This window comes from Anas platyrhynchos, chromosome 2 (genome assembly GCF_047663525.1).
Source record: "Anas platyrhynchos isolate ZD024472 breed Pekin duck chromosome 2, IASCAAS_PekinDuck_T2T, whole genome shotgun sequence".
NCBI lineage: Eukaryota > Metazoa > Chordata > Aves > Anseriformes > Anatidae > Anas > Anas platyrhynchos.
Window position 1 is genome coordinate 140,395,589 of NC_092588.1, and position 25,317 is coordinate 140,420,905.

A 25,317-nucleotide genomic window follows, 5' to 3' on the forward strand; every position below is an offset into this window, starting at 1 on the left:
ATTCTAGTTCTGAGATTCTTTTCTTTAATTTTGTGAATAGTGTTTCTAGTTCTTCTTCTGTGCTCCATTCATAGGTGTGTTACAGTGGTATCTACCTCAGGAATTCTCCCACTTACTTTCCTGACTACTTAAATTACTACGAGTAATGCATGTGAAGGTATCCGTGTGTTGTCCCTTCTTTGTTCCGACAGCCCAGTGCTGCCCGTTTGTGCCATTGCTAACGGTACTATCAGTTTCACAGGGAGCAATATTGAATCTTTAATGTATCTGATTGCAGCTTCCCTCTAGTATTCGGTGCTAGCTTTGTACCCCTAGTTCTGTATTCACTCATACTGAGTGGAAATGAAATAGAGCTTATTAAATTAGAGCTTGGTTTACTTTTTCAGGGCTTTTGTTCATTTATAGGAAACAATCGTAGCTATATTCACAAGTTACTGAAAGATTTTGGAGGGAGTATTTACAGTTAAAACACTCATGAAGATAATTTTGAAGATGTTCAACCTTATTTCTCAATGTTGTATTTAACTGGCATCAGGAAATCTAGTAGTAAAAACTGGAGTTTTTTAGTTGGTGTCAGTCAAAGAGAATTATTTTTCTTGTATGTGTATGTGGGAGGGGCAGTGTGATATGCATTGTAAATTGTACTGACATGGAGTTCAGCAAATGCAAAAGAAATCAAATGTTTAATCTTTGCATGATGAAGTTCTTCACATTCTAAGCTAGTGATCATTGAGATTTTATAGGACTTCTGCTTTTCACACTGTTGAAGCCACAAATTACGTGTTAGACAGATGTCAGTAGTGGTGGGTCTCTTATTAAAAAAAGTTTATATTTCATAGTCTACATGTGATGAGAAATACTGAAATTTCTCTAGATTTGCTTTGCTTTAGTAAAATAGGTTTAGCTTTTTTCCTTTTGATATAGGGTTTCCCTCTCACTCTCCCAGGTGTACAGTGCTCTGAACCAGCTTTGAGATGAAGGAAAGCAAGCTCACCATTTTTCTGAACAAAAATAAAACAGCTGAAGGGTATCTGACAAAGTGGGCTGAATTTGGACTTGGTGAGTTTCTGCTGTTTTATAAGCAGAGCATTTTTGCTGTGTGATGTCATGGAGATACAGATTCACAAGGGAATGCAGAACAGAAATTGATGGGACACCATTTGTCGTTACTTCTTTCCACGTTGCAATTTTTTCAGAACTGATTGTGTATTTGTAACTCCAGCACAGAACTTGGGAGGGCATAGATGGACGTGGTTACTTAATGTTGTGTGCTTTCTTGTTAAGCTTTGTAAGAACTCGTTCTTGTGGCGAGTATAATTGTTACCTGTATGTTCATTTCAGAACAGTGTTTGGACAAGGTTTATCATCTAATCTGCCCTTTCTTTGGTGTGTGTGTGCGCACATGCATGTGTGTTTGTGTGTTTTAGCTGCCTTCCCATGTTTCTTTAAATAAAATTTTAAAGTTGGTTTCTTTCCCTCCTCCCCAAACCCTGTCTTGCAGTTTTTTTAAACACCAAGGAAAGATCGTGCAGTGTGTGTAGGATGGAAAGAAGATATTAAAACTTGAGATGGTATTTAGGTATTTAGTATTTAGGTTACTCCAACAACGTAATCATCTGACTCATAAGCTGAGTCTGAGGCATTTGTGTTGTCTATAAGAGTTTTAATGGAGACGGTGCATCTAGAGCTCGTTTTTCATTGCACTGAGTTTGTTGGCTGCCTATCAGCAAGAAAGTACCAAAAAGGGAAAGAAAAAAAAAGAAAGTTCTGGCTTGAATGGAGACAACTACGAGTTTGAAACAGTTTTGCTTGATAGCTCTGGTTAGTATTAAGGTGAGGGTTGAAACCAGTGAGTTGATTTTTGTGCTGACAAAGTGCAAAGGAGGAAGAATGACACCTGAAGGCTTGAACACGTTTGAAAGAGTTGGTTGAAAAGGAGGACTAGAAAATGGAGTCTTGCAAGCGGCATCTTTCAATAAAAATATCTGCCTTAATAGAAGAGAGCCAGGACACTTGAAGACAGAAGTGGTACACTGCAGTTTTGTCAGTAAGCGACAGTACTCGGTTCTTTGGTTCTTGATTTTGGTAAATATTACAGTCAATTTCTTCTATTTTGCATACTTTTTGTGTTTTAAAAAATGCAGTTGAGAGATCTGAAACGTTCACTTTTATTCATGGTGTGACAACTTCGTGCTTCTTAGTCTTACTCTGGACCTTCCAGTCACACTTTCTGTATTTGACCTTGAAGTCTCATCTCTTTTGCGCCATCTTTTATCACTGGAAAGCAGGAGGAGGGGATGCAGGCTTACATGTCTGCTGGGGGATTTTAGGGCATACTTAAAAAAAACACCACCACAAAAAACCACCCGCAGCTATGGGGACTAATGACCTGAAGGTTGTAATTTCATGTTAAGAGCTAGCTGTAAACTGTGATGGTTGGTTGTAGCCTTTCTCTGGCTACTTCTGTTCTTACTTGTTCTGTCTGCTCTCAGTTTTATTTCTTACTCCTGTGTCTATTTTTGGGTCTACTTTCACCGTTTGTCTTAGGCTATTTTTGAGTCACAATGTTGAGAGCTCTAGCACAGAACAGACAGCCATCGTGTCAGTTCCAGTACTGTGGTCATCTTTGGAAGATAGCGTCCCTGCACTAGCAACTTTACAGCTCTACGTGACTGGTCTCAGCATCAATGTGGGCAAAATTTGGTATATATGCGATGGATTTTTTTTAGCATTTTTTTCCCTTAAACTAGGGAAAGTATCTACTGAGCATGGATATTAAAGTTTTTTGATCCTAGCTAAAGTTGGGCAGACTTTACAGTATAGATAAAAATTACATCTGCCTGTGGTGAAGCATGGGGATAGCAGTGCTCAGCTAACCTGTATAAATGCTTTTTTTCTTTCTTTTTTTTTTTTTTTTTAAAGGTAGAGAAGGGCAATTTACGAAGGTGATTGAATTAGTTCCTTTCTGCTTATTTTAATTCCTGGCATTTTTTCAGAGTATTGACTAAAGGGCTCTCACTGTTCAGTTGTCAAATATTGCAACCTTAAATGTAACTGCTTGCCCATGAGTTTCTAAAATACCATTTTAAAGCTTTATTTATTGGTAATGACACCTATGTAGTCTATTAGCAGTTAAAGCAAGCCAGCTGTTTGCCACAACCAGAAATAACTAATCACAACAGAATTAATTCCCTTGTTACTCATGTTAGCCTCTCTAATGTTCCTGCTTTCCCAATTCTGTCTCAGTCAAGCATCCTGCAGCATACCTGCAAAGACACTAACTTCAGATCATAGGAATACGAAAGGAGAAAACTTTTAGAAGAAACTCCTTTAAATACTACATTCCTCTTCACTGCTAACAGATCATAGTGCTTCCAATGACTCCTCATTTCAGCACTGAGATAGATTGCTGTCAGACTGACTTGAAGTAATGGTAGGTTTTCTGAGATCTGAAGTTGTTTTTAAAATTTCCAGTGAGAACGTAATGTTTTGGCTTATCACACGTCATGTTCCTACTTGGGAATACTTGTTTAATGAGCCTAATATGGTTTTATTTTTAGTGTAAGTCATATTATAGCTACTTAAATGTGTATGTCTTGGATCATAAAGACAGAAGTTAATTTATAGAAGCCATAGTCTGTATTTATCAGTTGCTCTTCCATATTTGTCTAACTTCCTCTTGGGAAGATATTTCCGTGCTTTTACATATTGGACCTTCGGGTTTTTCCTGTACTTCTGAACATATTGTGCGTATCTCAGATCTGACCATGTAGTTCTGGATCTTACTGATCTTCTTCTACAAGAGATATTCAGAACTTATTTAATCATTCTAGAATAAGCATGTAATTCTTAACATGTCTCATTTTATAAAGCTACATTATTTATAGATGTAAACCTTACGCAGGCTGTTACAAAGCATCTCAAAGATACAGTCTGTGAAGTCAGAACTTCTGAAGGCTTACAGTTATAAAGCAAGTAACGAATTAGGAAACTTTTCTTCACAGTGATCTCTACTGATGCTTTCATCAGGGTGATTTTTAGCATAGTTATGATAGCACAGAAGTCAATAGGGAAAGAAAATTAAGATATGCAGGCTTTTCTCCTGTAAAATTAAGCATGTAGTTATGCTGTTGAGGACAACAATGGGTCCTATTTCCCTATTAAAGATGTTTCTGTAGAAGAATAAAAGCAAGACCAACAGTTCCCTTAAATCAGTAGTCACATTATCATCTCAGCCTTTTGTACTTCCTTTTAGTATGTGATGCTGTAATATAATATATTGAATAGACCTAGATACCACCTGGAGCAAGCTTATAAACAACAGTATAGGTATCAGTGGTGCCAACTTTGGACCAAGACATTGTTCCTAAGTTACTTTCAGCTTGGCTATTAATTATATTTTTGGAGGCATTGTAAGGGTGGAATGAAAATCTGTCATAGGATCAGCATGATGGGATAATCCTTGGTATCCCAATCTGTATGAGCAGTCACGGTGGTGAGAAGACTGTACGCCTCTAGTACAAGTATGAGGGAGCAGTCTGCATGGTAAGAAACAAGCTGGAAGTGAAAAGGCAAAGTTACAGGGACTGAAAACTTAGGAGAATCCTTTCAGCTAGTGGTTTTGAGTGCTGTGGTGGGACAAGGCAGGAATGATGTGCTTCGTGGCTTGGCACTGATGTTTCTTGGACATGTCCCAGAGGTGTATGTGGTACTTGCTGGAAGCACAGCTTAGAGCGACATATTCCCCTCTAACCTGTTCTTAGAAGAAAAAGGAGAAATTACCTTGGAATTTCTGGAAGGTTTCAAAACTTTCTCTGCAAAGATGATTGTAACTCGTATACCAACCGGCGTGCTTCTCCAGGCTTTCTGTTGTGACACACAGGTTCTCCCCATTCCTCACAAACCCCTTTCTGTGCTGGGATCCCCCTTCTTCCCGAATTACCTTAGGATCTTGCAACTCCGTCATCAATATCGACCTCTTTCTCATCTAAGAATCATCCTGTCAAAATGGCTGCCGCTGTCACAGGAACTGATAGCGCTGTGTCCTGTCATACGCTGGGCCTCCGCCCAAACGCAGCCTGTCTGCCCCACAGCCTTGTCCTAGGGCGTGCTGTGGAAATCTACATCGGTTCAGAAAGGCTTGCAGGAAATCCACTGGGGCAAAGCTGGAAGCAGATCCAAGGCTATTAAGTACAAAGGCCATGCCTGAAGCTCAAAACCTGTAAGTCATAGATTTCTGGAGGCTGGGGGCATATTTGAGGGAGGTCTTACCTTGTACGTACTCCCTGCTTGTGCTTTTCCTTGTGCAACTGCTACTGGGCGCAATAAACTGGTATTTATTTATTTGTTTGTGCTTAGCATTAGATTCACTTTAGCTTATATTTTGTCTATATGGCAAAATAATGAATTGTGGCATAGTTTTCTTCAGTTAACATTCCATTAGAGTAGAATGTGTTCTTGTTTAAAAACAAAACAAAACAACACTAGAACAGCTGGTTGCTTATCAACAGCCGACTGCATTAAAAGGCACTTTTTCATTTTGCTCTGTATAGAAAATTGTTGTGGTTTTAGGGTGGATTTCCTGGCAATCGTCACAGGAAGTGGAGGTGCTGGGAATGTGTATATAGTTTATTTTTTTCTCAAGAAGCTCCTTGTTCTTAAAACTTCGATTTATGTGGGCTTCACTTCAAGACTGATTTTTTTTTTTTTTCCCTCCCTCTGCTTCCCCCCAAGTGGGAAGGCAAATCTTAGGTTCTGTGGTCCTGTGCAAGTTTACATTTTAAAAAAAACCTCATTGACTAGATCGTTATTTCTTAAGCTTTGGCAAAATATGAGGGGCAGCAACCTGTGGTAGATACTCTGGATGAATAGAATAGAATAGTTGAGTTAGATGATCGCTGAAGTTCCCTCATAGCCCAACTGCAACTGCAGGGCTCGTGGTGTAGCTTAGTGTATTGATGTCAGCTGTGAGGTGCACCAGTGTTGAAAGCGAGAAGTTCAGCTCTTTTGTTAATTCTTCAGCTCATGGGACTACTTAGTTTGGGAGACTTTTAATGAAACCATTTCAGCTGCTCTGTGTGCCACTTGTATGTCGCTGTACAGCTAGTTATCGCTGTTCTCGGGTCTGTATAATCGGCGTGTTCCCTGCTCTATACTAACGCACTTCTTTCCTAAGCAGGCAGTTATTTCTTGTCCAGATAAGCTTTTTTTTCTTTTTTTCTCCAGTTGCCCTTCTGGTAAGCATTTGACTCCAGCAGTGCAGGCTATGCATGCCTCTTATCTCTCAGGACCTGAAATGACGTTTCACGTGTCTTAGCGGTGTTAGGTGCAGACGGACTTCACCCTGGCAGCCCTGTGTCCACCTGCAGTACTATTTAGCACAAGTTCTTGTTTAGCTTTTCAATCATATGGGAAAGACTTGAAGGAGATTGGTTTGTGTGGCACTTACAACTTTGGTATGTAGTGCTGTGTTCAGTTCTTACTTCTTGCTGATTCCGAGAACTATTTATCTCCTCTCAGAAAACAAAAGGACAATTTGATATACTTCAGACATTTTAAATACGTACTTTCCTGACTTTCTGATATGATGAGCATGTAATTTTTATACAGGTATTTTTGAAATGATGTGAAAATGAAGGATTTGTTTGTATTTTACACACAGAGCTCTTGAGTGCTTGCATGAAGTCTTGGTTGTATGATTAATTCTAGAAAGTGCATGGACTTGATGTGTTAAGTAAAGTTACATGGTTACATGCTACATGGAAGTATTTAGCCCAAGCAGAGTATTTGGATAGGTCATGTTTTCCTGTATTTTGCAACAGCAACAAACAGTGTTTAAAAACAAAGAGACCAAAACAAACAAAAAACTACAACAGTAATAAAGGAAAAAAAAAAAAAGCCTACCTCATTCCACCAGCAAACTAGTTTATTGCTTGTCTGTCTTCTGAAGTAGTTTTATACCTGTGATTTTTATAACTTACTGCTTGTTTTCCAAAATTTTATTGTAAAGAGGAAGAATAAACCTTACAATTGAAATAGAAGCAGCAGAAGTTCTGCAGTCATTAAATATGTAAGGATCTGAAAATGAAGGAAAATTTTAAAATATAACGTTTTAAATTGTGGAGTTGTTTTATCTTCCTGACAATCTTTTTTTTTTTTTAACTTTCACAAAAATTTTTGACTTTAACAAATTTTTTTTTTCCACTCTTGATTGTTGACATTTTATGAGAACAGTAGTGTTTGTTGTGGTTAGCTCTTGCGATTTGATAGAAGTGTTATGATATTTCTTTACTTTTTACCATTAAAACTCAGAGCCAGATAGTTCTGAGTCTCATCGTTCTCAAGAAATGTTGTGGCTTTTATTGTTTTAAGTACACAACTAAAATGCTAGGGGGTGGGAGGGGACAGGGACACAAAAATCTCCTTTTTATTAATTTCCAATCTGATTTAAAGCAGACTTTTTTTGAGGACCTGAATTATACTTTAGCTTATGTGGTTGCTAATATTGCGTTTAAGAATAGGCTCAATAGCAAGGCTGTTTGTTAACCATGTGCATTTTGGTAGTGTGTAGGAAAAATCTAGAGCAGAATCCACAGAATATACTGAGTTAGATAAGGCAGATGGAATTGGAGACAGGTCCCAACAATGTGAACGATTTAAGGATCCTAACTGCTTGCAATGCCATAATTATAGATTTTTGGGATGCTGACAAAATAAAGGGGAGGGGTGAGATGACCACAGAAGGTGTGCTAAATGGAAGGAGAGAAGAACAGAAGCTCAGTAGAAGCAAAGCAAGTATGGAATTATGCTATGATGAAGAGACTGTGGAGGAGATTGCAAGTGCCTAACATAGCATAGGCAGGGGAAAAAGTGTTGTCAGAATGAGTCTTTGGCTTTCTTCATCTCTTCTTTCTCTGTTGGGTCTGGCTGGCTTTCTCTTCAGTTTTTCTTGACTGTTAACACAGGCAGGGAATTGAAGATGCATCACTGTTTGCGTATTCTGGGTGGTTTGGGGTGATTTCCCTTGCCTGGGCTCAGAAGGAATGCTGGGTGGCACGTGGTATTTCGATATTGCATATCTTCCTGTTGCTGCCTTCTTCAAATCATTATTTGTACAAGTGACAAACTAGCTCCACCCTTTGCCTTCTAACTGGCATTTCAGTTCTGTTGCTTTTTTTGATCTAACCATGTTCATTCTACTTCTGTTTGCTCCCTGTGGCACTCTTCCTCTAACTGCAGTTCAGTGCTACCATGCTTGATATTCCTTGGCCAGCTGACAGCTCACTTTTCTAATGCACGTGGAGCCTAACAGTTTCATAGACAGGTACTACTTCTCGTCCTGGGCTTCTGGTCAGTAGGGCTTTTTCCCCATCCTATGTAATGAACGTTACCACCCTGCATGTAGATGAACAGAAGTAATGGCTTCACAGAGGGGTGTGAACTCTTCCCGTTTAAATCGCTAACACACGAGTCTGACTAATGTTAATGTGTTCAGTCATTTACTTGTTGGCTGCTCTAGCAGAAATATTAGTCAAGCATTCTTCGATCACAAACAGCTTTAGTTTGTGGATAAATGAAATGCCATCAGTTCTACCAGCAAATCTGAGAACCTTATCCTCAGACTTGCTGTCAGTTTTTCCTCAAAATGTACAAGAAATCCATAGTTGCCAAAATTACAATTTTAAACAAATGTATGTTGTTCAGAAACACATTACCTTAAAGTCAAAAGTATTTTTCCACTTGTATCTTGTATGTTCTGTTATACAGCCCAATACTTCATTCTTTATCTACTTTAGCTTTTACAATAATTCTCTGAAACAGTATGCTTGGATAGCAGATTCAGTTGAAGACAGGTATTTTAACCCAAAATACTGCTACTCTTAATATTTGAGCATAGCTTATAATGCAAATAAATATTTGATCTATCACGTTTTAGTAGAACTTAGACCTGAGTCAGTCTGTGTTCCCTGAGTTGTAGAATGTCAAATGACAAGAGCACTTTTCTCAATCAGCACGGTTAGAAATTCAACACAGGAACTTTCTGCATTATGTCTAAAATAATCTTGTTTGCTTTGATTAATTTTCTACTGCATATTTACATGGTTACTAGAAAATGGGGAGGGGGAAGAGAGAGATGCATGTAATCATTTTTGTAATTTTTTTCAGGTATTTTTAGCAGCAATGATGTAGCAGTATCATTTCCAAATGCAGTATCTGGCTCAGGATCTAGCACTCCCGTTTCCAGTTCTCATTTACCTCAGCAGGCTTCAGGCCACTTGCAGCAAGTGGGAGCTCTGTCACCTTCAACTGCGCCTTCTATAACTACTGTTGTTGCTGCAACTCAGGTAAACTATCACAAGAGTTTAAGTTAGCAAACAATGTTATTGACCCGCTTATTTTCAGTGTTACGAGAAAACATCATTTATTTGGGAAAGAGGTTAATAAACGTATTTGTTGTGAAAATGTCATTATAGTGGCTAGAGTTTCCCCACAATATTACATATTTCTCTATCTGTAGAATACATAGATTTAAAAAAAAAAAGTCGTCCGTGGAAGTATGTAATAATAATGATTATATCGTGTAACCATAAATGCCGGTTACAGTTCGTCACTGCTCCAGACAATGTCTGTTATCAGAGCAGTGTTTTGAGAAAGGATTTAAAAGAGGAAATCAGGTAAAGTTTTTGAATGTTTCATGTAAATAAAATATAGTGATGTCAATTAAAGGATGAATGGATTTATGTGGGAGAATTGAAAAATGGACAACTAAAGCTAGCCTTGGCAAAGAGGAGGCTGAGGTTGGCATCTTGATAGCAGATGGAAGTTGACAGACATATCATAGTTTTGTATTCAAGGTCATACAAATAAAGGTACATAGGTTGTGTTTGCTGAAGGGATAAGGGAGGAAGAGTGCAGAAGGAAGTATGACATGGTCAAAGTAATGAAACGGAACAATTATCTTGATGGTAGTATTTTGTGTGAATTTAAATTGGACAAGATTACATTTGGGAAAGCCATGGAGTATGAAGCTATAGCTGTAGAGAGCCAATGTGGTTAGAGTGAGTATGAAGGAATAGTGTGCTGGGCATAATGGTTCTTGTACTTTGTGTTACTTGTATTTTGTTTTTTATTGGGAATCTGTTTTACAACTAATATATCAAATGTATCTTCTGGTCTGTGCATACAAGTCATCAGTTTTTAACTTAGAGAAACTACAGTTCTATAGACTTAAAATAGTGTATATAAACCTGAAACTTGTGTGTGTAATAGCTGTATAGTGGAAGTACTGTATGTAGACAAGTGTAGAATGCATTTCAATATCAAATGACACTGTTGCATATAGCAGGTAGTACGTACTTTTAAAGTAATTCTTCCGGATTCATTTCCAAAACAAGTAAGCCTTGTGTTATCCTAATGTGCTTGTGTCTGATTTCTGTATCATAACGTTGGAAACAGCTGTCTAGTTTCACCCCAAACTGGGTGACATCTCCACAGAAATTGATAGAAACCATTTTAAGGAAGTAAATTAAAAAACAAAACAAAAAAACACAGTGCTTTTGGGAAGAGCTAATGTAGCATTGAGCTATCGTGAGGTCAACTCAAACAAAACTGCTGAACAACCTCACCAGCTTGTGTTGACAATATGGTAAGAGGGCAAATGAACTTGGTGTTAGAGGGAAAACAGTTTCTATTCAAAACAGATACAGTAGACTTGAAAGAGGTAAAAGAGCAAACAATGGCAAGGACCAGCAACTTTATAAGGAATGAGTAAATGGTGTAGGACTCCTGGCCTGAAAAGGAGTCTCTCTGATTGAATAAGCCAAAGGAATGTAAAATCAGAGTTAACATGGAATAGGTAAATAAGCAAGAGCTGTACACAGTTGCTTTCTATTTGTTAAACTCTGGAGGATAAATGGATTAAAAAAGCAATGGGACAGAACCCATATGCTGTTTCCCAACTTTTAGGACTCGCAAACCTAAATATAGAACACCTCTGCCATAAAGAGAGGCTGAGGGAGCTTGGGTTGTTCAGCCTGGAGAAGAGAAGGCCCCAGGGAGACCTTACAGCAGCCTGCCAGTACCTAAAGGGGGCTACAGGAAAGCTGGGGAGGGACTTTTGGTCGGGGGTGTGGTGATAGGACAAGGGGGAATGGCTTGAAGAGAAAAGAGATTAGATTAGATTAGATATTAGGAAGAAATTTTTTACAATGAAGGTGGTGAGGCCCTGGCCCAGGCTGCCCAGAGAAGCTGTGGCTGCCCCATCCCTGGAGGTGCTGAAGGCCAGGCTGGATGGGGCTTTGGGCAACCTGGGCTGGTGGGAGGTGTCCCTGCCCATGGCAGGGGGTTGGAACTGGGTGATCCTTAGGGTCCCTTCCAACCCAAACAATTCTGTGATAATGATTGTGTGATGATTTAAAAAAAAAAAAAAAAAAAAAAAAGGCAGTGGTCTGCGCTGTGAAAGTGTCTTTGTTTCATGCTAAATCATGATGACCACCTGTAACTTTGTTTTGCCTGGACTCTGTGAATTTTAGTTCATGAGGTCCTTACTGGTATTTGAACAGACTCGGTCAAGAGAACCTATTTTACCATGCAGTTGTTCCTAAGTCAAGAGAACCATTTCACCATGCAGCTGTGGACATGACTGAATATGCTTCAAGGGTGAGGGTTTACCTACTTAGTTCTGCGAGGTTTCATAAGAATGCTGCATCAGCTGACTGGGCTCTTGTGGGTGTATTATCAGTGTTTACCCACCTCTTGACCATGAAAGTCTTCAAATAATGGTGTGCTAATGTGTTTTTTGTGTAGTGCTCTAATTAAAAGAAAATCAGCCAAGATGCTAGGCGTACCTACAATGATTACTAGTTAAGGTAAGCTTGTGCCCCTATAGAAGGTAAAAGGTAATAGTTTAAAAGGTTGGGTTTATTTGAACTATTATTTAAGAAAGTAACTATGCTCAAAATTTGATTGCTGAGCTGTTTGGTCAGCATGACTGATGTGCAGTTGGAATAATACTAAAAATGGGAATAGCCTAAAATATATGCTGTTAAATCACACTCCTCTAAGACTTCATTTAAGTTTTCTTTTTCTATTAGGCAACTATAAATTATGATTTTGGAGAGATCATAACTTTGACAAATCTTGATGTATTTTGTATCCTTTTTTTTTTAATTTTGGGGTGTTAGGAAATTCCAAAGAGAAGGTCTTACGGAAAAATCTACTTCCATAGAGTGAGTCTCAAAATTGGCTGAACTGTTTTGACAAGGAGGCTGTGGTAGACATCTAATACAGAAAATTTTACTCGTAGCATTAGGAAAACTTGAAAGCAATACTACCCTGCTTGTATTGTTGAATAACTGCTATGTCCATATAAAACTGAAGTGATGAAAACCCAAAAAAATAGTACACCCCCCAGTACTACTTTTTCCTCCAGCAACTAAACAACACTATTTTTTTTAATTTTTTTTTTGAATCCTGGAATTCTGGTTTTTAATTCTTTGATTCTCTTGTCTGGTAGGATGGGATGGCTCCCCCAGTGCTTTTTGTTTGTTTTTAAGACTGACCTCATTGTAATCACCTTTTCTTACATATCTCACTTTCTGTCTTCATCCCACCCATGATTTTTATTCCAATCTAATAAATTCAGAAGAGATGATTAGCTTGTGTTCCATGCTGTGCCATAACTGAATTTAACTGCTGGTGTTTCTCACCATATATATATATATATATATATATATATATATATATATATGACTGATAGATTACACAGTGCAATTAAGTAGGACTTTATTAGCATGACAATGCATTTAACAATTGCAAGAGCATAAGCAAAAGACATCTTCTCTGAGAAGTATGTCTTTAACTTTTTCATGAAAATTAATGTGTGTTTTGTTAAGAAAAATCACTTTCTTGCATTTTTGGTCTGAATATTGTCTTAATTTTTCCTTGTTAAGCCAAGTCACAGTTTGGACCAACACAAGGTTCTGTGTTCAGCTTTTATTTGAAGTTTTCCTTGTGTTTCATACTTGATTGCATCAGAGCTGGTGGTTACGCTGTTCTGCAACAGCCTGCTATATTGCACTTTCTGATAAGCTATTCTTAGTGACTAATACAAGTGTATAACAAAAGTAGTGACCTAGGTGCCTCAGCATCTTTTGGTATTCTCTATCAGTGTTTGTTTTCTGCTTGTCAGGAAATGCTGGTCATTAGAGTAACTTAGTTTAGTTTTATTTTTTAAATTACTTTTAGTAAATTACCTGTTTTGTAGTGAAGGAGATGTTTGCTGTTTTGGTTAAGATTGAGATTGGTCAAGCTGTCTATTCCTTGTGGTTCCCTAAATGAGTGAAACTACCCAAGTAGTGCTCCATGCCCGTTTGTTTCTGGGCTCTCTGTGCACACAGAATACAGCATCAGACTGCAGAAATAGAAGTAAAAGTTTTTGGCGGGGTTTTATCCAGTCATTGGTTAATTTCTCAGACTTCATTCTTTTAATGAAAAATCATTAATAATATTTTTAGTGCAAGTAGAATATGCATGTAGTGGTTTCTTTACAATAGAACCTCTTATTTTCAAGATTTGTAGCTAATTTGCTCTTTGGTGCTGGTATTGTATGAGTCAGTAATGAATGATGGTTATAGTAATCACGGTTTATGCAGAAATTATTTTCAGAATTTCATTTTGGAAACTGTGCTTAAGTTGCAACTTTGGATTTATTTTGCCTCCCATGTGACGGTATCTAAGGTTCTAGTGGTTGTAAGAAAGAGAACCGTGGGGCAGTTTGAAGCAGTATTGCACATCCGTGACACTAACCTGTCTTACAGATGTAGTCCAAAGGGTTGCTTTGTGTTTCTTAGCACAGAGAGAAAAATGTTGCTAGTAGATTCTTTCTTTTCTCAAGCTTTTCTTCCTCCATGGTTTCTGTTTTGTTTTCTCCCCAAGTATCCATCTCTTAGTTTCTGCAGCGTGTTTCCTTGACCACAGAAGCAGCTAATAGAGGGAAGAAGAAGCATCTGTAACAGCAGTCTTGTGACTTGCACAGGGATAGGGAGACTGAATAGCTGCTGTTCGTGACTTTAGTCCAGGATTTAATTGTGGTGGTGTGAGAGGTCCACTTCAACACAGTGTAATAAACTACTGCCTCAGCGGTGGAGATGTGATAATTGGGAAGGTAGGTGCTGCTACTCAGTTGCAATTCTAAGTGAAATAAGTTTGCTTTAATCACTTCCATTATCCCTGAAGTCTGTTTGGCTTTGCTCCCCTTAGTAGCAGTAGGAAAACAGCAGGGTTTTCTTTAGCATTCATATAGTGGTGGTTATCCTCCTTTGTGTGATACAGCCTTTAGAGAGAGATAAGGCTTAATTTTTTCAATAGGTTTGGAGTTATTTGTTAACAATAGAGGAATGTGAAAGCTCAGGAATCCTAAGATCTTTTCAGATGCTGAATGTATGGCAACTGATGTTTCAGATGCTGCTGTCCTGCGGTTTTTATTTTCTTACTTTCTGAATTACTCTAGTCCCTAGTTTTGGATCTGTGTAGCCCCCTGCTCTTTCTCTACACCATTAGTTTACACTGTTTTTATATTTTCCTATTTTAGTGTTTTTTCTTCTGTGACGGTTCAAGTCTGCTCATCATTTGGCATATTCTCAAGGCAACCTTCTCCTCCTTTTTCTTTTTTTTCCTTTCAAAAGAAAAACAAAAAAACCAACACAATAACTGGTAAAAAGCAATGCTGTTCTTAATTCTTGTGCCAGCCAACAGAGGTTAGGAGTGACTTCAAGAGCAATGCTAATGATGCCTTCCAAAACAGGGGTGCAGCGTTCTCTGTAGCTGAAATGATGATTGCGTAAAAATACAGCTTCAACAAGTAGTCCTTACTGAAAAGGCACTTTTAGCGGGCAAGTCTTCAGAAGGCAGATTTGGCATTTTTGTAGGACAGCATAATGCACCTGATTGGTAGTGCTACTGAGTTTCCAGTTTTAACAACAAATTATGGGTGTCATATTCTCAAATTCAGTATGGCCAATGAAGATACTCCTCCATCCGCTTCTGTATCCCGGTCTTCTTCAGAGAAACATACCCTCTTCCCTATTCTTCCCTGATTATTTTTTTAATGTTCAGCTTGAAGTAAATGTGAGGAAGGGAAGAAAGTTTCAGGATAACTGATGTGTGCTAGAGCTGGACAGGTAAAAATGTAAGTCCATTTAAATGAAGTTTCTGGGCTATCCTTTCTGTGGGTGCTCTAGAAAATGGTAGGTCTTGTTAGCTGTCAGTGCTTGAATGAGCTTTTCTTCAGGGGGTAGAAAAAAAAAAACATGAAAAAGGACAAACTGTCCTCAGTTGTAGGATGCTGTGACATGACAGATGTGATAATCTCGGACTTCAAGTAACCTGCACTAGATGGTTGGTTGCTTAAGTGGGCATCCTGCTTCAGTCCCAAAGGTACACATCACAACCACGTGTGATGGCTGAAGTTAAGGATTTAGTATAATGCACATGTGGACAGCTTTGGGTCAGAACATCTGAAGACTTAAAACTAGAGGTGTTAAAATCATCTCAACAGACCTATTTAAATAGAATAACCCTTTCTTGCTGTGCAAAATAATTTATCCTAATTATGGTAAATGTAGCTGTGCAATCAAGGATAATTTCCATAACTTGGGAAGACCCTTACATTGTTTTTATATTTCTTCAGGTCAATTTCTGAAGTCTGTTTCCTAATACAGAAATAACAGATGTTGAATGCTTGAATAGATGTTATGATGTCCAGAGTGCAGTTAAAGAGCAGAAATCTGTGCAGCCAAGTCTAGTGACTTGGCTGGGTCCTTTATATTGTATAACAGTTATTTGGGTGGGTGCCTTAAAATGAAACCTCTTAACACCTACGAATCAGTCATTTATATAAGCATTGATAGTGCTTATTATTATAATATGTTATTTTTTCTTAATTTTTTCCAAAATATGTTACCTCTGGTGATCATGACACCAGGTCATACCAGGGTTTTCCTTTCTTTGATAGTAAATCAAATATATGATCTTTCTTGCAGATAAGCACTTTGTTCTGGTTTCTGTTTTTTAAATTCTTTCTAAAGGTGATTTGCTTTAAATTTGAGTGGTAATTAAAAATAGAATAATAAATCATCTCGCAATTATGATACTGCGTGGTTTTAAGCAGCATGCTTCCAGAAAAAGGAAATCATATCCTTACAGTGATACTATAATTCTCTAATAAATAGATGTGGTGGATACATGAAAACCACTTAACATATTTTATGTGACTATCAAAACACCTCTTGGTGATAAGATCTCTCAGAAGAGGCTCCTAGCTGTGGGGTCAAAGGTAAAATATCAACATGTATCACGGAGTGTTTGGATGTGGAGATTATTCTGTTCTCTTTATCCCTAAACTTAAGGAAAAAGGGAAAAGCAGCAGCAGCATATTCAACAAAAAGAAATCATTCTTAAAAAAAGTACGCTGCTCATCCTTGGGGCGCTGCCAGAGGAAGCTGCCAATGCTGGTAGATTTAGGAAGTGTTCTAAACGCATCCCTCAGTGTGCTTCAGACAGAAAGGGGTTTGGTATTGTGGTGTAAGTTTTCAATGCAAAACACTGATCTTCCTTCCCAAACCACTAAACCATGTTTGTGTCACAGCCACTTAAATTTAAGAGACTCAGAGAAACAAAAAATGTAAAAAAGAAGGATGCTGGTAAGATTTTGTCATCTCAATTTTGTCGGTCACTTAAAAGCTGTTTTAATTCTTTGTTACTTCTAGGCAAAATGGGTAAAAATCCAATTTTCCTTTCATTCGATCTGACTGGGGATTTTTGGGGTGGGGGTGGAGGAGAGTAGCAAGGAGGAAGAATTTACAGCCAGAGGGAAAATTCCTTCTAACATGTGACCCAACTAGAAGAACAAAGGGATCATAGTTGCAAGTAATCTAGTATTTAGCCCAATTAAAATCCTTACTTTTTATATTCTCCCCTTGCTTCAGTGAGATTGCCTTCGCATACACTCATGCAATACCCAGGTAGCCTGAGAGGCAGTTGCAGGATCTTGCGCAGCGCTGCATGCTGAGACAACTGCATCAACGTTTCGGGCTAGCAATAAATGTTTTCTGCCTTCGAGCTGAAGCTTATTTAGCTTGGCTTATCTGGTGCTGCTGTAGCAACCATCAGTCTCCAGGCAACTGAGGCACATTGACCTCTTCGTTGAACTGAGTGTAGCACTACTTCAATTTAGCTGCCTGAGACAATAGTAATGGTGGTGAATGTGAAAAATGTGAAATTTTCTAGTCCGCATGCAATGGGAAGAATGATGATTGTAAAAAAATATTAGATGAGGCCAGTTGTTTAGCTTTGACTTGAAATAGATTGCAAGTTTATGTAGCATCTATCCTTTGTTACAGGCTGCAAAGTTCATTGCTGAGGCTGCGTCCTTACAGGCCTTGTGTAAAATGTTGAGTGTCTTGCAAATGTTTCTACACAGCAGCAATTCTGCTGCTATGGGTGTCCATTTCATCACTTAAACTGCAAAGACTGTTGAGCTTTATTTAGAAATTTGCAATGTCAAGATGTGTGAATAAAGAGCTGATTTATTATTACTATTTTTGAAAATACAGACAATCTTGAAGGTAGTTACTTCTCTCAGATTCGTTATTTACCATATTATGAGTGTATCTCACTAAGAGGGATTTCTTTGGGATACTTGTGAAGAAAACAGATTACCCTGTGGGTATGCGGGTCGGTTTCCTAATCAAGTAGTTCTCTCTGCTAGTCAATACGAAACTGAAATTGGGATTCCTGACACACAGGTTGGTGCTCTTAAGGAAAACAGGTTAGTGGGCAGAATGCTGCTTCCGTTGTCTGTGTAGAGCACATCCAGGTTAAGTGCTGTGGAGACAGAGGCGGATGGAAAGGATGGAGGAACAAACTTGAGGTAAAGGGGATTTGTGTTGAAATGGTAGCTCTGGTGGCATTTAGTTTGTGCAGGAGGTGGAGGGAGCCCAGAGTTTTATCGTTGTAAAACCTCCTTTTGACATAAAAGGGGGGAGGGGAAGGGAAGAGGGAGAAAAAAACTTTGACTTTTTAGTGAGGTAGTTTTCTAGTAAATTTTTGTTCAGGCCTATTTTTTAGTGTTTAATTCTTAAATAATTTGCAATGGCCTAAAATTTTACAGTATCCAGCTTAGTTAATGTACAAGAGACCAGTAAACTGGTTCTACCATTGAGGTTATAGCTTTTTCCCATTATTGGAAGAGAGGCCTTCTACCCATGTGGTTTTTAATGACTTGATGTGCCCTTGTTGTACAGTGGGCAGAGGTATAAATTAGTTTCTGTAGGTGTGCCATTAATTTTTCATTTTGCCTTTCAAATCCCACTGAGTTTCCCAGTTGCATTCATTCATGCCTTTCCTGGCAAATATTTGAGTGCTCTTGTTTGAAGGTTAGATGATTTCATTTAATTGAAGGATTTATTTGTACATTTAATCAAAACAATTGATTCTCAAAGACAGTATGTGATTATTTGCTTGTTCATAAGCAAGAGTCTTCATCACAATTAAAAGTTCAAAGTATTTATTTGTGCTAGTAACATAAAAAGTAATAATGATGTGAATAATGTATCCATAGGATGATTTACAAGTCACATATACAGTTTTCCTAACAGATTTTAATTATAGTCATTTATACATTTGTAATTGAATGCTTTATAATTGAAAAGTTGCTTTTTATTCAAAGATATCACAAAACTGTTTTCTGATTTCCTTTTAATTTTTCCAGCATCTTAATCAAGCTTTTCTGTTAATTATTTTATTTTAGCCAGTTAGTGAATTCTTTTTGTATATGGTCCAATTAATTTCAGAAAATTGTACCCTTCTTGCACCTGTTAAAAACAAAACAAAAACCCACCAAATTTCAAGGCCTTTAATGTTCTTGATGGTAATGGAGGCAGTATGGGATGGGTTATCTTTTCAATCCCAGTATTCCTTTTGGGGAATGAATGAGTAACAGGTCATAGCAAATGTTGGGGATTGATTCATATTGTTGATGAATGCGTGATAGCAAATGAGGGGAGATTAGCTGAAAAAAGTTGTGAAAGAATACAAAAATTCAAAAGGTATAAAGGAAGGAATTGGTTCAGTTGAAATAAATCACCAGTATTTATCATGATGCATTTTAAAATTATTCTTTTGCGCTATTCATTTTGAAAAGTCATATGATGGTTTAAAAAAACCCACAAAGCAAAGCAGAAATCCGTTAGGTATTTTTTTTTTTTTCAATGGAAGCAAGGTCTAAATAAGATTTTGAAGCATATTCCATATTTGTGGTGAGTTGATGCAAGAGTTGAATTGCAACAGTTGATTTAGCAGAACTCTCTCTTGGGAATCCTAGCAATTTTGGTGTGTTGTTGCAGTTAACTGTGGTCTGACAACCCTTATGGTGGTGTGTTTGCCATCCCATATGAAGACTTAACAGAAATCAGAGAAGGCAAGTAATGATGTGTGGGTTCCCCTCCACATCTCTTAAATGAAGTTAAAGAAGATACCAAAGGTACTGAAAAAGGACTTGATAGCACATTCTTCCATTGCCTTGGACCGAAGAAAAGCCAACTTCTATGTGCTCTGCACAGTGTGATTGGCTTAAAAAATTCTAGGGGTAAAATCACCTTTCTTTGTCCAAATTAAGCTAGGAGACAAAAGGCCGCGTTGCTTTTACAGGTATCACTTGATAGGCAAGCTCTTTCCACTTCTCAAGAAAAGCAGCTGATTTGTATGTATGTATATCATCAATTTTTATTTAGCATCGTGTATATAGCATGAATATGTTTCAATATCTAAGCTCTTTCTTATTTCAATGTAGGTTATAATTCTGCTGATATTTTTTCAGATAAATGTTACTTGCCATTGACCGAAATACATTAGTATGACTTACAGAAGGTGACTTACAGAAAAAGCATGCTGACCTTAATATTTGGTCAACACCTTGAATTTCCTTCCATGTTTTGTGAAGCCAATCAGTTGCATGCACTAGTAACATCTTCCCGAAGTGTAGCAGAACACCCTGAAATATTTAGGTTGAAATTTCAACTGCATTGATTATTTTATACTCTTCTCAAAAGTAGTTACCAATATAGCTTGTCAAAGTTTGCATGTTTTTGGTGATATCTCGTGCTCTTGATCTCTTCAGCTTGTGTTAATAGGAATTGTGGGTTGTTCTGTGCTTTCTATCACAGCATCATGCTGTGGTTTAAAAAAAAAAAAAAGTATGATTAGTAAATGTTATGACCCCAAGCATGTAAATCAAAAGGGTATAGTCAGTGCAAGAGCAATGATATGTTCTTATTATAAATGGGAAATAAAAATGTCCTTTCAAGTTATTCTTGTCCAGTATGTATTGGCTGGAGTAGGTAATTGAGTGATGTCACGAATTTGAAAGCCTCATCATACTATAATGCAAAACTACAATTTAGCAATGACTGTTTTAAAGCGGAAGGGCAAAGGTATGTTGATTGGATGGAAGCTGATTAAGAAGCTGTCTCGGAATTGGTTGTGGAGGCCATCCTTGTTGTCCTATGGTGAAAGGAGGAGAGTTCAGTAATGGTTTAACTACAATTAAATCCCTCCCCTTTCTTTCTGGAAGCTCAACTGTAGGCATTTCAGCATTAGGCTAAACAATGGTTTTGAATATGTTAAGCCCCTAACAATTAGGGTGCAGTTTGGGGCATTGAATAATGTGGAGTGATGCAATTGAACCTGACAGCTTCAACAGTCAGCCTACTCATGGGACCTGAAAGTTGTTCACACTTGGTTTCATCTCTCATCACACGCTGAGTATTAAAACCTTACTGGTGTGGAGCTGAGACAGAAATGAGGCCTGTTATCAGAAAATATTTCATAGCATAGAACTTGAAAGGAACAGGGGAATTGGTGTGCTCCAGGGTTCTCCAGTTTTTGGGACCTGATGCAATTGTGTACAGCTAAGCATTGTTGCATTTCCCCCCCCCCCCCTTTTTTTTTTTGGCTTAAAAAATATTTAACTTTTTACATGAAGAAACTGTATTCCCTGGAAAATTAAAGAAATGTCCAGAATGCTAATGCAAAACTTTATATTCACAGTGTTATATACTAAAATACAATTTCGAAGTCATGTAAACATTAGAGGAATACAAAAGTATTTTAAATATTCCACAGGATATTGATACGTACTAGTTAAATCCAGCTAACTTGGAAATGCAGTCCTTTGATTAGAGGAATACCCTCTCCTTCCTGTAGCAGAGGAAGTGTTTTTAGGCATCCATCAAATATTGGGCATTTATTCCTATTGCAGTCGGGCACTCTGTGAATTACAACGTATCTTCTTTCTGTGCTGCTCTGCTGCTTATTGCTTTACTGATTTATTGAACATGCCATAAATGAAAGCAGCGTATTATATACCTCTTGATGGGCTTAAATCCTTCTGCAAAAATCTTTTGGAGAAAATTTGCAGCCTTTTCAAAATACCTACTTAGCAGCCTCTTTATTAGTTCGTCCATTTTGATCGTGCGTTGTGTTGACTGTTTAAATGGACTCGGTTGGAACAAAGACTCCTATGCCTTTAAAAGTTTGGGATTTTAGAGCTTGTTTCAGTCCTGTGACCTTAATATGTATTGACAGGATGATTGCGCATTTTTAATAAATGCTTGCTACAGCTTGTTTCAACTGTGAGTGAAACATGAAGCTCCTATTTCACCTTTAAATAATGTAATACTCCTCCACCTCCTCTACTCTCCTGTCAGATGAAGTCGTCACATACATAATAAAGCTTCACAAATCGTTATTCTTGTCATTTTACATTGCCATTTAAAAAAAGTATTTCCATTTTTTTATTTACCTCCAGCTTACTTGAACAATTTTTTTCTAACGTGACTTTTTGCTTGGAGAGCAAAACAGGACCCGTGATGTCACCACAACTTCCGTACTTCCAGCGTGTTGTGGGACACCTTGGCTATTATTTTAAAGTATAAACAGGGGTTAAGTTTAGGGTGAACCACCACTTGTGAAAAAGATCAAGTTCTTAGATATTGTTTAAATCATGCTAAGTCTTTTGATCTGTTATATCAGCCCACTTGGCAAACATTGTTTAATTCCTTTGATGTCTTCTGTTTTGTGATGTGATAGTTACTCAACAGACTTCAGTGACTCCTTTCAAGATACTGAGATACTTTTTAGAAAGTTCTTAAAGCTATTCGGGCATGTTTCAGTCAAATAAACGTCTGTTCTCCTTGCTGATTATAGCTGCCCTGCCGTTATGAATTAATATATATAGTTGTTACTGTACAGTTTTAAGCAGCCTCACAGTGAACTACACAGAAGGAGAGTAACAACAATACAGCAGCTTCTGTGTAACACATGAGCAGTAAAGTTACTAGAATTAAGAAAAATCTTTTATAGAAATATGCTAAAACTAGACACCAATAACATTATGCTAAGAACTAGCAAGCTGTATTAAAATTCGTAATCACAACCCATTTATTTATATTAATAAGAGTGTATAGATTTTTAATTTGCTAGCCTTGTCTCTTAGATATGGAAGCAAATAACGGCTGTATCTTAACATGTTCTGTAAGATTTCTTCAGTGAAAGGCTTTTTTTTTTTTTTGAGAGGAAAACAATGAAAATTTACTAATGAGCAATAGTAGTTGATTTGAAATCACTCTGTGTGCTTATGTTGAAGAAAACAGCAGGAGTTGTGCACTCTTGCCTTCTGCATCAGTAAGTGTCACAGTCCTAATACGTATTGTATTACTGGGAGCTGTTGTGTCCAGGTAGGTGGAAATGCCCGTGTTATTTTAAGGCTTAAAATGAATTGAGATTAATTCTACTGGAGACAGACAGTTCTGTAAGAAAAAGAAATAAGAGCCAGATTTGAAGTGAAACTGCAGTTCTGTGTCTAGCAATCTCGCACATACCTTTAAAATGAGAAGTGAAAAAAGCCTCATCATTGTAAGTAATTACTTGTGGCTTTTCCGAACTTCGTGACAGTAGAAGAATGCAAGTATCAAGCGCAATTTCTCACCAGTATATAGTAAATAAAGCATCATTGAAAACAGTTGTGTGAATTCATAAAAGTCCATTCATCAAGTTTAATATGTTGGCTGAAAGCCAAAACTTAATGGTAGTGTGTGATTCTTTCCAGAGACATAGTTTATACTCTGTAATATTTTGCTGTAATAACCAGTATGTTTCCCTCGTCTCTTGTGTGCAGTTAGACATGTCAAAATGTCCCACAAATTGAGTTCCTTACTGTTCACCTTTTTTTTTTTCCATTTCTAAAAAAAAAAGTTTCCTTTGTAAAGGTTGTTTACTTGCTCTTAAAATGTTCATTCTAAAATGTAAGATCACACAGTTGTGTATCTGTGTATCCCCCCCCTGAATATTGCAATCTTTTTTGTTTGTTCTGAAATAAGTCCTTTTGTCAGGTAGGAAAATGCCTTTTTAATAAGCAGCACTGCCTTTTTTTTTTTTTTTTCCTTTGATTGCTTGTCTCTGAAACTCAGCGTTTGACACAAATCTTTTCTTCGAAAGGGGAAAAAGCATAAGTGGCCAAGGAGGAAGGTATTTTTATTGCGTTGGATTATGCAAGATTTTGGCCAGCCTCCTTAGCTTCATCTGTTTAAGGGTTCATTTTCGCTTGTTTGGCACAAGTCCCAGCAGAGACCTTCAGAATTGTGGTTAGCAACATGAATGAACACAAACTTTGGGAGCTCTTCAATAAGTAGAGCTGGCCCGCGGCCAAAAATACAGTCCCTTATATGGGGTCAGGGCAAAGCTGGGATTCGTTGAGCCCCCTATTGTATAGAAAACATACTTGTAATGGCTGTTTGCGTTCTTGAAAATAAAAACAAAACACAACAAAAAAACACCAGGCTTCCGAAGTCTATCAAAATAGGAAGTAACAAAATAGTGTGCAGGTTTTACTAATGATGGAGCAGAGCAAAGGAAATATGGCTCGGTGTAGTTAAACTATAGAGCTGAAAGTTGGACCTTTTGACCTCCACAGCCGGCTTGTGATGTAAGGAACCCGAGCATTTGTGAGACATCTGTTGTCTACCTGCCCTTATTTTGTAAATGGTTTAATAAGATTAAATAATTAGTAGGATAACCACATGGTCGCCATGCCACTAAGTCCTAGCACTGAGTGCATACTAGGGGATTGCAAGGGGGTCTGCCCACCCTGTTCCGTGGTGGGTGTTTTAAAATGCAATTTAGGTACTTGTAATGTTTGCTACAATAAACATTTACTAGAAGTTTTTAAAATTAACATATCTACCAAAGGCTGTACTTTAATACTGGATGTGTTTTGAAAATACTGCAGTTCTATTTCCTCACTCACATATGGAAAGTACATTTTTCTGTTGAATGCATTCCATTTTTTTTAGGTTAACGTTAAAAAAAAATACAAATTATTGTGCAGTAGGAAGACGTCTTGAAAAATATATTCAGTATTCCTCCCCATTTTCAAAAAGGGATTCAAGTTTTAATTGGTTTCTTGCAGGCAAACACACTACCCGGATCTTCTCTCAGTCTGCCTCCATCCCACATGTATGGCAATAGGCTGAATCCCAATTCAGCCATGGCAACACTTATAGCTCAGACTGAAAACAGCCAAGCAGGTAAGCTTCCCGGTGGTGCTGGAAAAACGGCGATACTTTATGGACTTCAGTATTTTTTTAAAAAGATTGTTTATTTCCAAACTCTGCCCAGCATTTGGTTATTAAATGTCTGTATAAAGTTACACACGTTGGAAGTAAATTCTTGGTTGTGCAGAACCGCTTTTTTCTTTTTCTATTTCTTTTTTTCTTTTTTTTTTTTTTTACTGTCTGAAATGTAAATGTTTAAGCAGAGCCATCAGCAGGCAGGAATGCAACAATGTCTCCTGTGACTTCTGTGATTGATGTGTTCAGTTCTTAGCTCTTTGCAACGAGAGTAACACAGCTCTGGGTTTTGTCGTGAATAGTTTAAACCTTTATTTGCATAATTCATGAAATTGCATTACATACAACTTGGGGTGAAAGAGATCCGTTAGCGAACTTCTGCAGCATTCAGTAATCTTGTGAATATTTACCGATTGACATTTGGTAACATTCGCTCTCCTCTCCAGTTTTAATGAGCCACTGGATTTGCTTTGTTTCATTCCATCCGTTCGGATTTGTTGACATGTCGTAGTAGTCATGCCTGTTTGGGGGAAGGGAATGAGTTTAGCAGTTTACCAAGAATGGATCAGTCATGTCTTTGCCCTCCGAGAGGTCGGGGGTCACTTGACTCAGAATAGGGGGAGGGCAACCTTGA

At 37.7% G+C, this 25,317-nt stretch overlaps 1 protein-coding gene across 10 annotated transcripts in view; it reads left to right on the forward strand.

Annotated features, from left to right (window-relative positions):
• Nucleotides 1-25,317, forward strand: part of MLLT10 (MLLT10 histone lysine methyltransferase DOT1L cofactor) — a 127,278-nt gene that overhangs the window by 83,213 nt on the left and 18,748 nt on the right. For all 10 annotated transcript variants that reach the window (XM_038175383.2, XM_027450646.3, XM_072033689.1 and 7 more), the window contains 2 exons: nt 9,166-9,344; nt 24,524-24,641. In XM_038175383.2, coding sequence (XP_038031311.1) covers nt 9,166-9,344; nt 24,524-24,641 — 297 coding nt within the window. The remainder of the gene's footprint in view (nt 1-9,165; nt 9,345-24,523; nt 24,642-25,317) is intronic.